This window comes from Manis javanica, chromosome 3, assembly GCF_040802235.1.
Source record: "Manis javanica isolate MJ-LG chromosome 3, MJ_LKY, whole genome shotgun sequence".
Taxonomy (NCBI): Eukaryota; Metazoa; Chordata; class Mammalia; order Pholidota; family Manidae; genus Manis; species Manis javanica.
In genome coordinates, this window is record NC_133158.1 from 148,624,218 (window position 1) to 148,637,474 (window position 13,257).

At 39.5% G+C, this 13,257-nt stretch overlaps 1 protein-coding gene and 1 pseudogene across 1 annotated transcript in view; both read right to left on the reverse strand.

Annotated features, from left to right (window-relative positions):
• Positions 1-3,017: 3,017 nt before the first annotated feature.
• On the reverse strand, positions 3,018-8,169 carry LOC118968009 (rho-associated protein kinase 1 pseudogene; annotated as a pseudogene).
• Positions 8,170-8,298: 129 nt separating this feature from the next.
• Positions 8,299-13,257, reverse strand: part of LOC140848278 (uncharacterized) — a 182,290-nt gene continuing 177,331 nt past the window's right edge. Inside the window, exon 6 of the mRNA XM_073230481.1 lies at positions 8,299-8,839. Within this exon, the coding sequence (XP_073086582.1) occupies positions 8,299-8,839 (541 nt within the window). The remainder of the gene's footprint in view (positions 8,840-13,257) is intronic.

The window sequence follows — 13,257 nt, forward strand, 5'->3', positions numbered from 1 at the left end:
TCCTCTCTCAATTTGCTCCATTTACCCCATTTCTCAGTAAAGCTAGCCTTCGAGTTTCAGTGCAAATTCATATTTGCAGCTACATGTAGGGGATTTCTATCTTAACATCATATTTTCATCTCAAATTCAAGATCAGAAAACCTAAAACCATTCACTTTTAAATAATACTAGTGCCTAACTTCCTTATTTTCTTCTTCATTTGTCACCTATCAGGGCAACTTGGTCTAATTCGTTTTCTTTTATGTACTATAGTCAAATTCTTTCCAAAGTATTTATTCTTTTGGACACATGTGGGAAATTTGTAGGCATGAGATCATATTTACAAGAGTTCCTGTCCCTGAGAGCAGTAAAGTACTCAATAATGGGGCAACAAAAACCATCTATGCTGACTTTGAGGAAGGTCTTAACCTCATACTGCAAATCCAACAATTATCATCAAGATACTAGTTCAGTCTAATTTATACAGGACACAAGTTTCTCAACACATGCGACAAGTGTCATTAGTCAGTGAAGGAAATAAAGATGCTTCAGAAACCAGCAAACAAATATGAAGAACCCAATAATATCCACCAGCTAGAGAAGCATGGGCTGTGAGCACAAATGGACTGTAAAAAATAATAGAAGTATTCTGTCTTGAGCCAATTCCTCAACAGCAGCTCTGTCAGAATTGAAAAGAAAGTTCTAAGCTAACCAGCTTCCTACTTAGAAGGGAAAAGATCTAGAAGCAAGTCTACGAGGAAACAAAACTTCAAACAAAAAATGACCAAAGACTCAAAGACCTAAAACCAGAAACATAGGATGTCAGTCTGGTTGACTTTCCGTCCACGGGCAAACACACTGAAGCTGGAGAACACACGGGTTCCCCTCAACACTATACGTGGTATCATGGCACCAATCAGTCCCTCAACCAGGCAGTCTGCATGTGAGGCCTGGACTGCCAACAAATTCTGAGAGAAGCAGCAGAATAAACCTCTTTGACCACAAGGCCTAAATTCCCCCTTCCCTTCCTTCGGGCCTCAGGAAAAGGAATGAGAACGCGTGCCAACGACATTCAAAGCGCCATCTTGTTTGTGAAGAGGAAGGTCTGAAGGGCATCAAAGAGATGTCACCCACGCTATTTCCTGGTAAATAGCAGAATGTGTAGATCTGCTCCCAGTCAAAGGCAGGGAAGTTGCACGAGGGGGAGGATCATGTGGTTTTGTTCGTTACTAGCTGGCCAATACTTCTGGCAGTATCTGGTATTGATTATTACTGCAGAAGGTAGGAGTATGGACTTGGAAGTTAGAGAGTCAGTTAAGAGGCCTAAATCCACAACATTTTAGCTTTGTGTCCTTGAACAAGTTATATAATGCTTTGTATCCTTGTATGTAAAATTCAGGTAATAGCAACACCTACCTTGTGGTGATTAAAAGACATAATATATTTAAGGTGTTCAGCACATGGCTTTACTGGTTGTTCTCCGTTGGTCACCCTGCTCAGTTCTCCAGTAACACTATCTCCCCCTCTTACCTCTGCAGGCCTGTGGTGTGGTCAGAGTTCTCCACTGTTACTGATCTCTGGGATCCTCAACATCCCTTATCTGTTTCTTTACCCTAACCACTACCCTGCAAGGACTACTTACATGAAGGTTTCTTGAATATTCTGAATTGGGTTTTGTTTTATGGTGGGATTTTGAATAATACAGGGCTTGGAAAGGAGTAATAACAGAAAAGAATTAACCTTTGGTGGTGATGTTGGTAGAAGTAGTTGTATCAGCAGTAGTTGAATGGTGGTAGTCAGAGCGGTAGTAATCAGAGTAGTACAGCACTAAGAATAGTGGTAGTTGTTATGAGCAGAAGACTCAAATATAAAAGACGAGCTGCAGCAGCAAAAAAAGAGTGCCCCAAATGACTATTTCCTAAGATGTGTGACAAACTTAGACTACACACTATTGCATTATCAAAAAAATTGATTACAAATAAGACTATGTAAAATCAAGAACGCCTATTTAATAATAATTACAAATGTAATAGTTATCTTTTAAAGGAAAATGACTCTCAGTCAAAAGAGTAAACTCAATTATGCTCAATCCACAGTGAAGTTACTGAAAATAAGTGTTTCAGAAAGTCTGAAAAGAAAAGAATGGTCCAAACAAAATCAAACAGAAGATCAGTAGGAATCATGCTAAATTCAACAATTTGCTTATGATGTGCCTTTATGCAGTGTTCTTTGTGTTTCTTCTGCTTGGTATTCGCTGACCTTCTTGAATCTTGAGTTTGCAGTTTTCATCAAATTTGGAACTTTTTGATCATTATTTCATTAAATATATTATTCTGTTCCCTCTTTTCTCCAGGACTAAAACGTGTTAGGTGGTATAATACTGAATGACAGTCCACTGAGGCTCTCATTTTTGTTTTTTCTTTGATACATTTTGCTTTCATAGCTGCTGTTGCCACGTCGTGTTCCCCCATCTGTCCTTGTATCTCATTTATAATCACAGTGTAGGTTTTCATCTCTACAGTTTTGATTGGGGTCTTTTCTTATATCCTTCATTTCTCTCTTCATCATATAAATGCTTTCCTCTATCTTGGACATATGGGACATCTTTTAAATATTTTAATGACCTCATTTAATTGTATCATGTGTCATTTTGGGGTCAGTTTCTATTGATTTTTTTTCCATCCTGATTATGGAGCTTATTTCTGTGCTTCTCTGCATGCATGGTAAGTTTTGATTAGATGCTGGATATTGATTCCTTTGTTTCCTGTGACAAATTTCATTTTTTTAAAACACCATTGGGGTGCTGGATTTTTGTTTTTGTTTTTGTTTTGTTTTTCTACACTTCTTTAAATATTTTGGGGACTTTTTTCTGTGACACACTAAGTTACTCAGAAACAATTTGAAATCTTGCTTTTAAGGTTTATTAGAGCAGGTCCTCAACAGCTTGTAGTCTAGTGCTAGTGTGGCTCCTGCAGAGGTAATGCTTTCATGACGACTGACAAAAGCTGTGTATTAGAAGACCTTCTGCTGGCTGGTGGAAATAAATATTGTGCTTGGCCCTCTGTGCGCTCTGGGGACTGTTCTGAGTATTCCTTTGCAGTGGTTCTTTCCCCAGTCTTGTGTGGCTTCTTTATACGAAGCTGCAGATCAACACTGAGCCAAAATTAGAGGGGACCCATCACCAGATCCCCCAGGCTCTCTCTGTGCAGCTCTCTCTTTCCTGGTTCGCTGCCCTGAAAACTCTGCTCATCTTTCCTGAATTTCAGCTCTGTTTCCTCAACTCAGCAAGACTGCTGGTCTCTGGGTCTGTCTTCTTTCTGATACGTCCAGAGACTTGCTCTAAGCCGGAGCACGTATCAGTCTAAATTCATTTGTTTTCTTTCTTTTACAAATCACTGTGTTGTCTGTTGCTGAATGTCTCAGAATCATTGTTTCATATAGTTTGTGTGGTTTTCTTGCTGTACAATGTGGGAGATAATCCCCATCCCTGTTATCCCACCATGTACAGAAGCAGATGTCCTCATGCTAAAGTCAGATAAACGTGAATGATATGTAAAAACATTGAAGTTGGGATAGTTTTTCTTATTGGTTATCATCATAACTCATTATGAAAGTCTAATTGTTTTATAAACTTTATACCAAATTAATTGTTTTATCCATTCGACAAATTTTGCCTCTACCATATTCCAGCAATTTTCTGTTACTGAACATTTATAAAGAGAGTCAGTATTCCTGCTCTCAAAAAGCTCCTAAAGGAATGATGAAAGGTATTAATAAATGAACACCCAAAAATTAAATAATCAATAATGAGTGCTATAGAAAGAAGGAAAGTAAGATGATACACGTGTCCATCAGCTCAGAGATTTCTGAGACATTGCTATTTTAGCTAAGGTCTGAATAACAAGAAGGAATCTGTGTGCAACCAAACAGAAAAAGGACCATTCTAGAAGGTGGGAATAGCAAGCACAAACTCTAGTATGTGAATGAGGAAGACAGAGAAGACCAATGTCTTCTGCACAGTGTGCAGTTTTACAGTCATTCATTATTTTAGCAGGTAGCTTGATGCAAGGATTGTACTCAGATTTTTAAAGTCCAACAAACCTCTAAATATTTAAAATTAAACAAATTATCAATGAAAAACCCACACATACCTTTTTGAAAATATGTTTTCTTGAAATTTATTTAATCATGACAGTAAAATAATTCTCTCAAATTAAGGCACAAAAAGGGCAATTCAACACCCATCAAAAGTGTTCTAAGAATAATTTACATTTCAAACAGTGCATACATTTCTTATATGTTTGTTAACTTACTGTCTTTATCACTTAAAACCATAAAGAAATACATTGTACAATTACAGAAATGATGTACCCCACAAAATGCTCTTAAATTGCTTCTTCTGTACAGTTAGTTTCTAATGTCTCTAGTAGTAAAATAACTCAACATGGCTTGGCAAAAATGCATAGATTAAATGTAACTATTTTTTTTTTTGCCTTCTCCCATTCCCCAATCTACAGACTTGCTGAAACTCATACAGTATTTTGTAAAGCGTAATGTAAGATATTTATTCTCCATCAAGTCCACTATGGGCAATCAACAGTGAGTCTTTTAAATTCTACATTGAGGGCACTGAAATCAAGTGACATCACTGCTTTCTTAAGATAGTTTTGTATAGTCTTGCAAGAGCACAGAATCTGAAGTCATTTAATAGAATTTCAGTTGTCTCATTTTGAGATATTTTCTTTATTCCTTCCATGAGCTGATCTCGATAGTGATGTCCATTCCACACGAAAGTGAAAGTTCCTTCCTCCCACTCATACAAGGAAAACTGTTGTATCATCACAGGCATGTTCTTAGAAATTCAAAAAGGCATCACCTTTTTTAAAAAATATATATATCTAGCTAAGATTTCCCTCAATTGTACTTGCATTACATAGTAATAATTAATCTAATCTACCTGTAGGCAAACCCGCAATAAAAAAGAGAAACGAGAAACAAAAAACCCTCAGTGTGCTTTTCTGCCAAAGCGGACAGAGTAACCGCCACCTTAACCCTGAAGCCTGTGAAACTTCTAGTTGTAGCTTTCGATTTTCCTTTTCTTTCTTTCCCAAATCCTGTATATTAGCTTTCTTTCTATCAATTTTAAAATCTTCCTGATTCATTATTTCTGCCAACTTGTTGACAGCCTGTGTTTTTAGGGTTCGTTCTCTGTTGATATTCTTTTCAAAGGCAACTTTAAGATTACTAATCTCTTTCTCTTTCTTCAATTTATATTCTTCTTCTGCCTTCCTCATTTTATCCATCAGCGCTTCATTTTCTTTTCTTAATAATTCAGTATCTTTGGTAAGCATGCTGTTCGTTTCTTCAAGTCGACAACAGTGTGATCTTTATCTGTAATCCCTTGTCTGTTTCTTGAAGCAGCTTTCTTGCTTTCTTGGATCAGTTCAAAATACTGCTCTTCAGAAGTCCTCGAGCCAACTGCTCACACTCAGCTTTTGTTTCTGCTAGATCCAACTGAGTGGTGAGGGTTTCTTTTTCGTTTTGTAGTTCTTGTATTTTCTTTAAATTCTCTCTTTTTTTCCTCCAATTTCTTCCTTAAGTTTCTTTACCTGGGTGTTATAAAATGTCGAGAAATATTGCTCAGCTTCAAGCAGATCTTGCAGCTCCTGCATCTGTCCTTCATTTCCTCTGTATTGCATTGCAAGCTGAGCTAACTCAAATTCTAATAATCTCTTTGCTTCCAATAAAGTATTTATTTCCTGTTTCATCTGCTTTTCTCAACCTTTTAAATTATCTGCTTCAAATGCTTGAGTCTTCAATTCATTTTGTAACAACAGTCGCTTATTGGATTCTCACTCCAACTGAAGACTTAGATTCTTAACTTCATCCTCCATTCTTTCCTTCTTTTCCATCAAATGCTCAAGCCTCTGCTGAGATTGTTTCAGATCAGCATCTAGCAGGGAGCACTGCTTCTCAACCTGAACAACCCTACTTTCAGCCTCCCCGCGAGCCTCTCTCTCTTCCTTTAGCTTTTTTCCTTCTCACACATTGCAACAGATTTTGCCTCTTCAATAGACCAATGTTTGTCAGTTAAATGGGCTTTGGTTATTTGATGTTCATTTACCTTTTGTTCTAACTGTTGTTGCAATGACTTAAGTTTATAGTTTAAATCTATTTCTAAATTATTCTTTTCCTTTTCTGAGTGATTAAGTATGTCTTGAGCTTCTTTTCTTTCCACTCTTTCAAGATTATGTTTGGGATGCTTCACCTCCTCTTGTAAAGATGTAATTTGAGCTTGAAGGTCTCCAATCATCTCAGAATCATGATCTCTGTCTCTTTGTTCAGCTTCTAACAGAGCCTGCAGCTGGTAATAATCCTTGTCCATTCGTGACTTGGAATTCTCTAAAATCCTTTTTCTCTCCTGCAATCTCTGGTTAGGGACTCTAGCTGACTGATTGACGGGATGCTCATCTCTGTGGGACTCTTCCCTAGTCTTACAGCTGTGTTTGCCTCTGTCTTCAGTAAGTCATTGGCTTCTTCTGACTGCTTTTGTAATTGTGCCAGCTTCTCATTAGCAAGCTGTGAATTCTGATTTATTTTCTTTAAGTCTTCTTCCTTTAAAATAGGAAACCTCATTTTCTACATTCCTCCTCTTCTCATTTTCCTGTTCTGCTTTTCCTTGGTACTCATTAATTCTATGCTATAGCAACATTTTCTTCTCAATTTGCAACACTGTAGATTCTAGATTTCTTCTTTGATTCCCCTCTTAATCCAGTTCTTTCATTATCTTGTCTAGTTTTGTGTTTGAAGTTCTGCACTTCTGCTCCGTTTCATCTTTTAAATGCATTTCATTATGCAGCTGTTCTTCCAGCTTATAAATGGTTTTTTGCAAATTTTCCTGCAAGAATTTATCCACATTGGAGCTAGTTTTATCATCATTAGGATTAGCTGAAGTCAAGTATCTATGATTGCCATAATATGTAGATCCTACAAAAGGTAGGTGATTGCCAACAAAACCTTTAGGTATAGGGAATATTTTTTCATCTCTTCTATCTTCTAAATCAACAAAGTTACTTGTATCAATGTCACTGCTTAAATCTGGTACAACTGGTGCTACAGTGTCTTGGAGTGTTTCCCAAGCCCACAGATTACTTTTGAAGAAGAGATGTTGTTTGATTTCTTCTGCACCATTTCACCCTAATCGCACTTCTCTGTCAGTAAGGAAGGCTTAAGATTTTTTTGCTTCTTTTGATATGTCATCATCATCATCACAGAGGATAAGTTAATTTTTATGGTCCATAATGTTACGAAAAATTTCTACCAGAGAATCTGCATGAAAACATGTATAACCTACAAACATTTTATATAATAATACCCCAACTGCCCACCAGTCACATTCTCGTCCATAATAACCATCACCATCTGAGGATTTTAATACTTCAGAGGAAATAAATTCGGGTGTTTCAACTACTCTATCACATCGTACTATACCTTCCTTATTCATCTTCATACTAGTACCAAAATCTGCTAACTTCAAATGTCCAGATCTATCTAACAGCATGTTCTCAGGCTTCACAGACCTATGAATAAAACCCATTGAATGAATTGCATCCAATGCAAGAACTATTTCCACAGTATAGAATTGTGCCCATTTTTCAGGCACACCATAGTTCCTCATTAAGTTTCCAAGACCTCCACCAGGCATGTATTACATCACCTTGTAGAGGTAACGATCATCTTGGGATGCATAAAAAAGCTGAACGACCCAAGGACTATTAGCAAAAGCCATGATGTCCCTTTCTTCCCAGAAAAAAGCAGAATAAGGTCCATCAATCATTTCAAATTTGCTGAGAGGCTTCATAGCATACACCTGCCTGGTGGATTTATGCCTTACCAATTGAACTTCTCCATATGCACCTCTACTGATCACCTTAGCTATGTCATATTCTTCGGCTTTCATTCGTAAATCTCTAATTTTATTCATTGTGTCTTTATTATATCTGTTTAAAAAGCTGTCAATATTTTTGTGGTTTCTTAAGGCAGGATAATCTAAATCATGTACCAAAGCATCCAATCCATCCAGCAGACAATCCGAATTCACTTCGGATTTGGGATCCCGCATCAGGTCTTCGATTTTTACAACCCGAGTCTCAAAACTGTCCCCAGCCAACATGCTGCTGTTACCGTGTCAGTACTCGCGTTCCAGTACCAGCGGCAGAAAGCAAGGTCAGGCAATGTCCTCTGGCGGTGGGTTCGCGGCTGCGGGCGGAAGAACCGGAACCTCAGGGTCTCCAAGAGCGCCCGGCTCCCTTCCCGCCCTCACTGAGGGGATCTCCGCTCTCCCGACCCGGGCCCGGGGACTGCAGCGGCCCACAGCTGCTCGGACTCCCTGAGCCGCTTCCCACGGGGCAGCCCCTCCCGACAGCCGACCGCGCCGTCGGCACCAGCCTCATCGCCGGCGAGCTGCGCAGCCCAGCGGCCCAGCAGCCGTCCCCGAGGAGGGGCCCGGGCCCGGGCTGGGCAGGACCGGGAGAAAAGGGGGAGCAGGGCGGGACGCCTTCGGACAGTAGGGAGGGCGAGGAGGAGAGGCGCCCGCGACGGGCGGGTGCGGAGCTGTGCCCTCTGCTGCCACTGTCGCCCAGGACACAGCACAACGTCACTGTCCATTTGGAACGTCACTGCGGAGGCTGTTGGGGCTGCTGCTGTGGCGCCCCGGTGGGGCAGTGTGAGGTCGGTGCCCACTGTGGGCTTAGGAGCAGGAAGGTTGGAGTCAGGCCAGCGGCTCAGGGGGGAGTTTCTGGGAAAGGCTGAGGGCCCGGCTCGGGAAACGGCCGGTCGCTGAGCCCTAGCTTTTTCTTGTCTTTTTTTTTTTTTGTTTGTTATCATTAATGGACAATTACATGAGCAACAGTATGGTTACTAGACTCCCCCTATTATCAAGTCCCCACCACATACCCTATTACAGTCACTGCCCATCAGTGTATAAGATGCTACAGAATCACTACTTGTCTTCTCTGTGCTATACTGCCTTCTCCGTGTCCCTCCCACCCTCCCCCCCACATAGTATACTAATCCTAGTGCCTCTTTTTCCCCCTTGTCCATCCCTTCCCACCCATCCTCCCCAGTCCCTTTCCCTTTGGTAACTGTTAGTCCATTCTTGGGTTCTGTGTGTCTGCTGCTGTTTTGTTCCTTCAGTTTTTTTCTTTGTTCTTACGCTCCACAGATGAGTGAAATCATCTGATACTTGTCTTTCTCCACCTGGCTTATTTCACTGAGCATAATACCCTCTAGCTCCATCAATTTTGTTGCAAATGGTAGGATCTGTTTTCCTCTTATGGCTGAATAATATTCCATTGTGTATATGTACCTCTTTATCCATTCATCTACTGATGGACACTTAAGTTGCTTCCATTTCTTGGGTATTGTAAATAGTACTGCAATAAACATAGGGGTACATATGTCTTTTTCAAACTGGGCTCCTGCATTCTTAGGTTAAATTCCTAGGAGTGGAATTCCTGGGTTAAATGGTATTTCTATTTTGAATTTTTTGAGGAACCTCCATACTGCTTTCCACAATGGTTGAACTAATTTACATTCCCACCAGCAGTGTAGGAGGGTTCCCCTTTCTCCACATCCTCACCAACATTTGTTGTTGTTTGTCTTTTGGGTGGTGGTGATCCTTACTGGTGTGAGGTGATATCTCATTGTGGTTTTAATTTGCATTTCTCTGATGATTAGCGATGTGGAGCATCTTTTCATGTGTCTGTTGGCCATCTGAATTTCTTCTTTGGAAAAGTGTCTGTGTAGTTCCTCTGTTCATTTTTTAATTGGCTTATTTGCTTTTTCTTTGTTGAGGTGTGTAAGCTCTTTATATAACTTGAATGTCAACCCTTTATCAGATATGTCATTTATGAATATATTCTCCCATACTGTAGGATGTCTTTTTGTTCTATTGATAGTGTCCTTTGCTGTACAGAAGCTTTTTTGGTTTGATATAGTCCCACTTGTTCATTTTTGCTCTTGTTTCCCTTGCCCAGGGAGATATGTTCATGAAGAAGTTGCTCATGTTAATGTCCAAGAGATTTTTGCATATGTTTTTTTCTAAGAGTTTTATGGTTTCATGACTTACATTCAGGTCTTTGATCCATTTTGAGTTTACTTTTGTGTATGGGGTTAGACATGATCCAGTTTCATTCTCTTACATGCAGCTGTCCAGTTTTGCCAAGACCAGCTATTGAAGAGGCTGTCTTTTCCCTATTGTATATCCATTGCTCCTTTATCATATATGAATTGACCATATATGCTTTGTCTCTCTAGGCTGTTCCATTGGTCTATGGGTCTATTCTTATGCCAGCACCAAATTGTCTTGATTACTATGGCTTTGTAGTAGAGCTTGAAGTCAGGGAGTGAGCCCAACTTTTTAATAATTTATGTTATCCTTAGTTCTTTGTGGTCTAATTCTCCAGTTGTTCACTGTTGTCTCTATGACCTGAGGTCTGTATCCAGCTTTCACACTTAGCCCAGCCATGTTCTTCCTATCATCGTTTCCTTCTCTTTTGTGCCTACATAACTTTAAAACTGGAGGCCCGGAGTTTGTTCTACTGAGTGCAAAGGCTATTAGGTAGAACACAGTAATTAGTTTTGTATTCATAGTAAACACAGCACATACATCAACCAAAAGAACAAAAATGGTGAACTAGAGCTATACTGCCTAATAAACAAGAGGCATACACTGGGAATTCTGCCGAGTAATGAATGAGCTGTTTATACTTTCACCCTTTCTTAACAACAGTACTAATGTAAGAATTACCATTCTGAGTGGAGGGGAATGCATTGTTTTATATGTAGTAGTAACTCATTCCTGTGTATAGTAAATCCTAAAACGTTGTCTGCTTCCTTATTTTCTCCATGTCCCACTGATTCTGTCCCTGCAGGTGTTGCCTTGAATCATCTCACTTCATCCATCTCCACCATCACCACTCGCTGGGTCTGTAATAGGGGCCTCCCAACAGCACCCCCATCTTTAATCTGGAGTTCCCTCTAAAATCCATTATATATGCAGTAGCCAGAATTATCATTAAACATATTTGTATAATCATAGTAACTCTCAGTTTAAAACCCTTAAATGGCTTCCAGGGTTATTGAGGAGACCATTTAAACTGTGAAATTAAAAATTTGAATTATTAAAATTGTTAACACAGCCTATGGCTACAATTTATTGTAACTCTAATATGTGCTAGTACTTTTATGTGAATTTTACATATGCTATTCTTAATCCTCATAGTAATGGTTGAAAGAATGCTGTTATTATCCCCATTTTATCAGTATAGACACAGTGGCTATTTGATAGAGATAAATTCTTCACATCTTCGTGGAAAGATGAAACTCTGACACTGTGGTTCAGTGTGTCTTATTCCAGTGTGACCTCGTGTTCCTTACAGCACCAAGATCGTGCTGTGCCTGCTGAGTGACAGTGCTCTCCGTTAGGATCCTCCTCCTTGATCAGTTTGGTTAATAGCTCTTCAGAGAGCTGCTCAAGACTGCTTCTGTAAATACAGCCTTTAGCACGAGCTCTGCAGAGCTCGGTACCTGATGGTAATTATTCCTGTTTACTCAGAAGTCTGCACAAACATCCACTCATAAGCTGGGAGGTAATGGGTGATCACCCATATTGGCATTTTTTTGTTTTCAGGCTGCAGACTACCTCCTTCCTTGATCGTGTTCAAAATATACCAACACATTCCTATTGGGAGAACCTCCTCTCATTGCTCAGAAAGGGCCCTGTCTCGGTGGGCAAGGACTTCCTACTGGGATCCCCTTTGGGGGATTAAATTATGAATTTAAATAGTAGTTAATCAAAGAAAGAAGATTCTAGACTATCCTTTTCTCTCCTGTTGCCATGTAGGTACTACTTTCTCATCTTAGTCTTCCCTGTTTCCTCACTGCCTAGATCTCCTCCCTCGTCCATCACTGGAAACCAGGTTGAATCCAGCAGTGACAAAATCTCTGAACCATCTCAGCTGCAGCTAATCCACTGGCTGCTGATTGACTGAAAGGCCAGCTTCTCTCTTTTACACCATTTCTGTAAAGTCATGAATGAATCATGCATCATCGCACAAATGGCCTCTGGGTCTGCTTCTCCAAGAGACTAATGTTACCAAAGCAGAAGCAGTTGTGCTTTTCCACAGAGAAGTTGCTAGAAAGTTGCACAAACTTTCCACAGCTGTGCAGGACTGCCTCTGGAGTGGTGGTGCAAAGCTTGAGCTTATCAGACTGTCTGAAATACTCTGTTCTGACCTCCCTCCCAGAGGAGGAATGCCTCGGGCTTCTTCACCCCAGCATCTCTGTCCTCCTCCCCATGGCGTACCTTCCCCAGCCTCCCAGTCTCTGGGATGTCTAGAGCAAGATGGCATGTGGAATAAGAAACAACTGTCTGAAGATTTTATAATGAAATAATTTGATCAATAAATCATGTCATTTAAAGTGAAAAAATTAACTTTCATATGAATTATTCAAAAGTTTTAAATTCAATATTTTTTTTGGTGACTTCAATTATATAGATCATTGGCTCAAGTTATTATGGGTGAGTAGAGATTGCCTACAATTTTAAATATAATAGGTCCAACATATAAGAATTTCATTCTGAAATCCTATACTCAGTGAATGTCAAGACCCTCTCAGGAATATATGGAATAAGGAGGAAAAACAGCTCATTGTGATTTTGAGTAGTTCAGCCAGTCTTCACTGGTTTATGTGAGCACTTATTTTTTTGCATATGATTAGCTAATATTCTTCAATGCCTGTAATGATCAATGCTTTTAGGAATGACCATTTCTTTGGTTATCCCTATGCTCTTACATCATGGTGCACACAGCCATGGCACTCAGTAAAAATGTACTTTGTAATTGATTTAGAAAAATCTGTTATTCTAGTGGGTGAATAAATACCAACTTCTCTTACTGTCTACTAACAATAATAGTATGATATATTCTCACAGAATACTAACAGGAGGACTTTGTTTGGTGAGAAAGTTTTGCACTTTCTCAAATAAAAGCAAACAATGGACTATTTAAAAAGCCTAACTTACATTAAATGCAGCTGTTCCTTAATTGTCCTGAAAAATCTCCTCAGTTTGGATATTATAAGTGGGGCTTCCCTAAAAATAAGCAAGAATTCAAAATTGGCCACAAATAAGCTAGAGCTGAATAAATGTAAAATGTGGCACCCTGCCATCTTGCAATGTTCTTAACAGTAAGTGGGAAGTGCCATGCCCCCTCC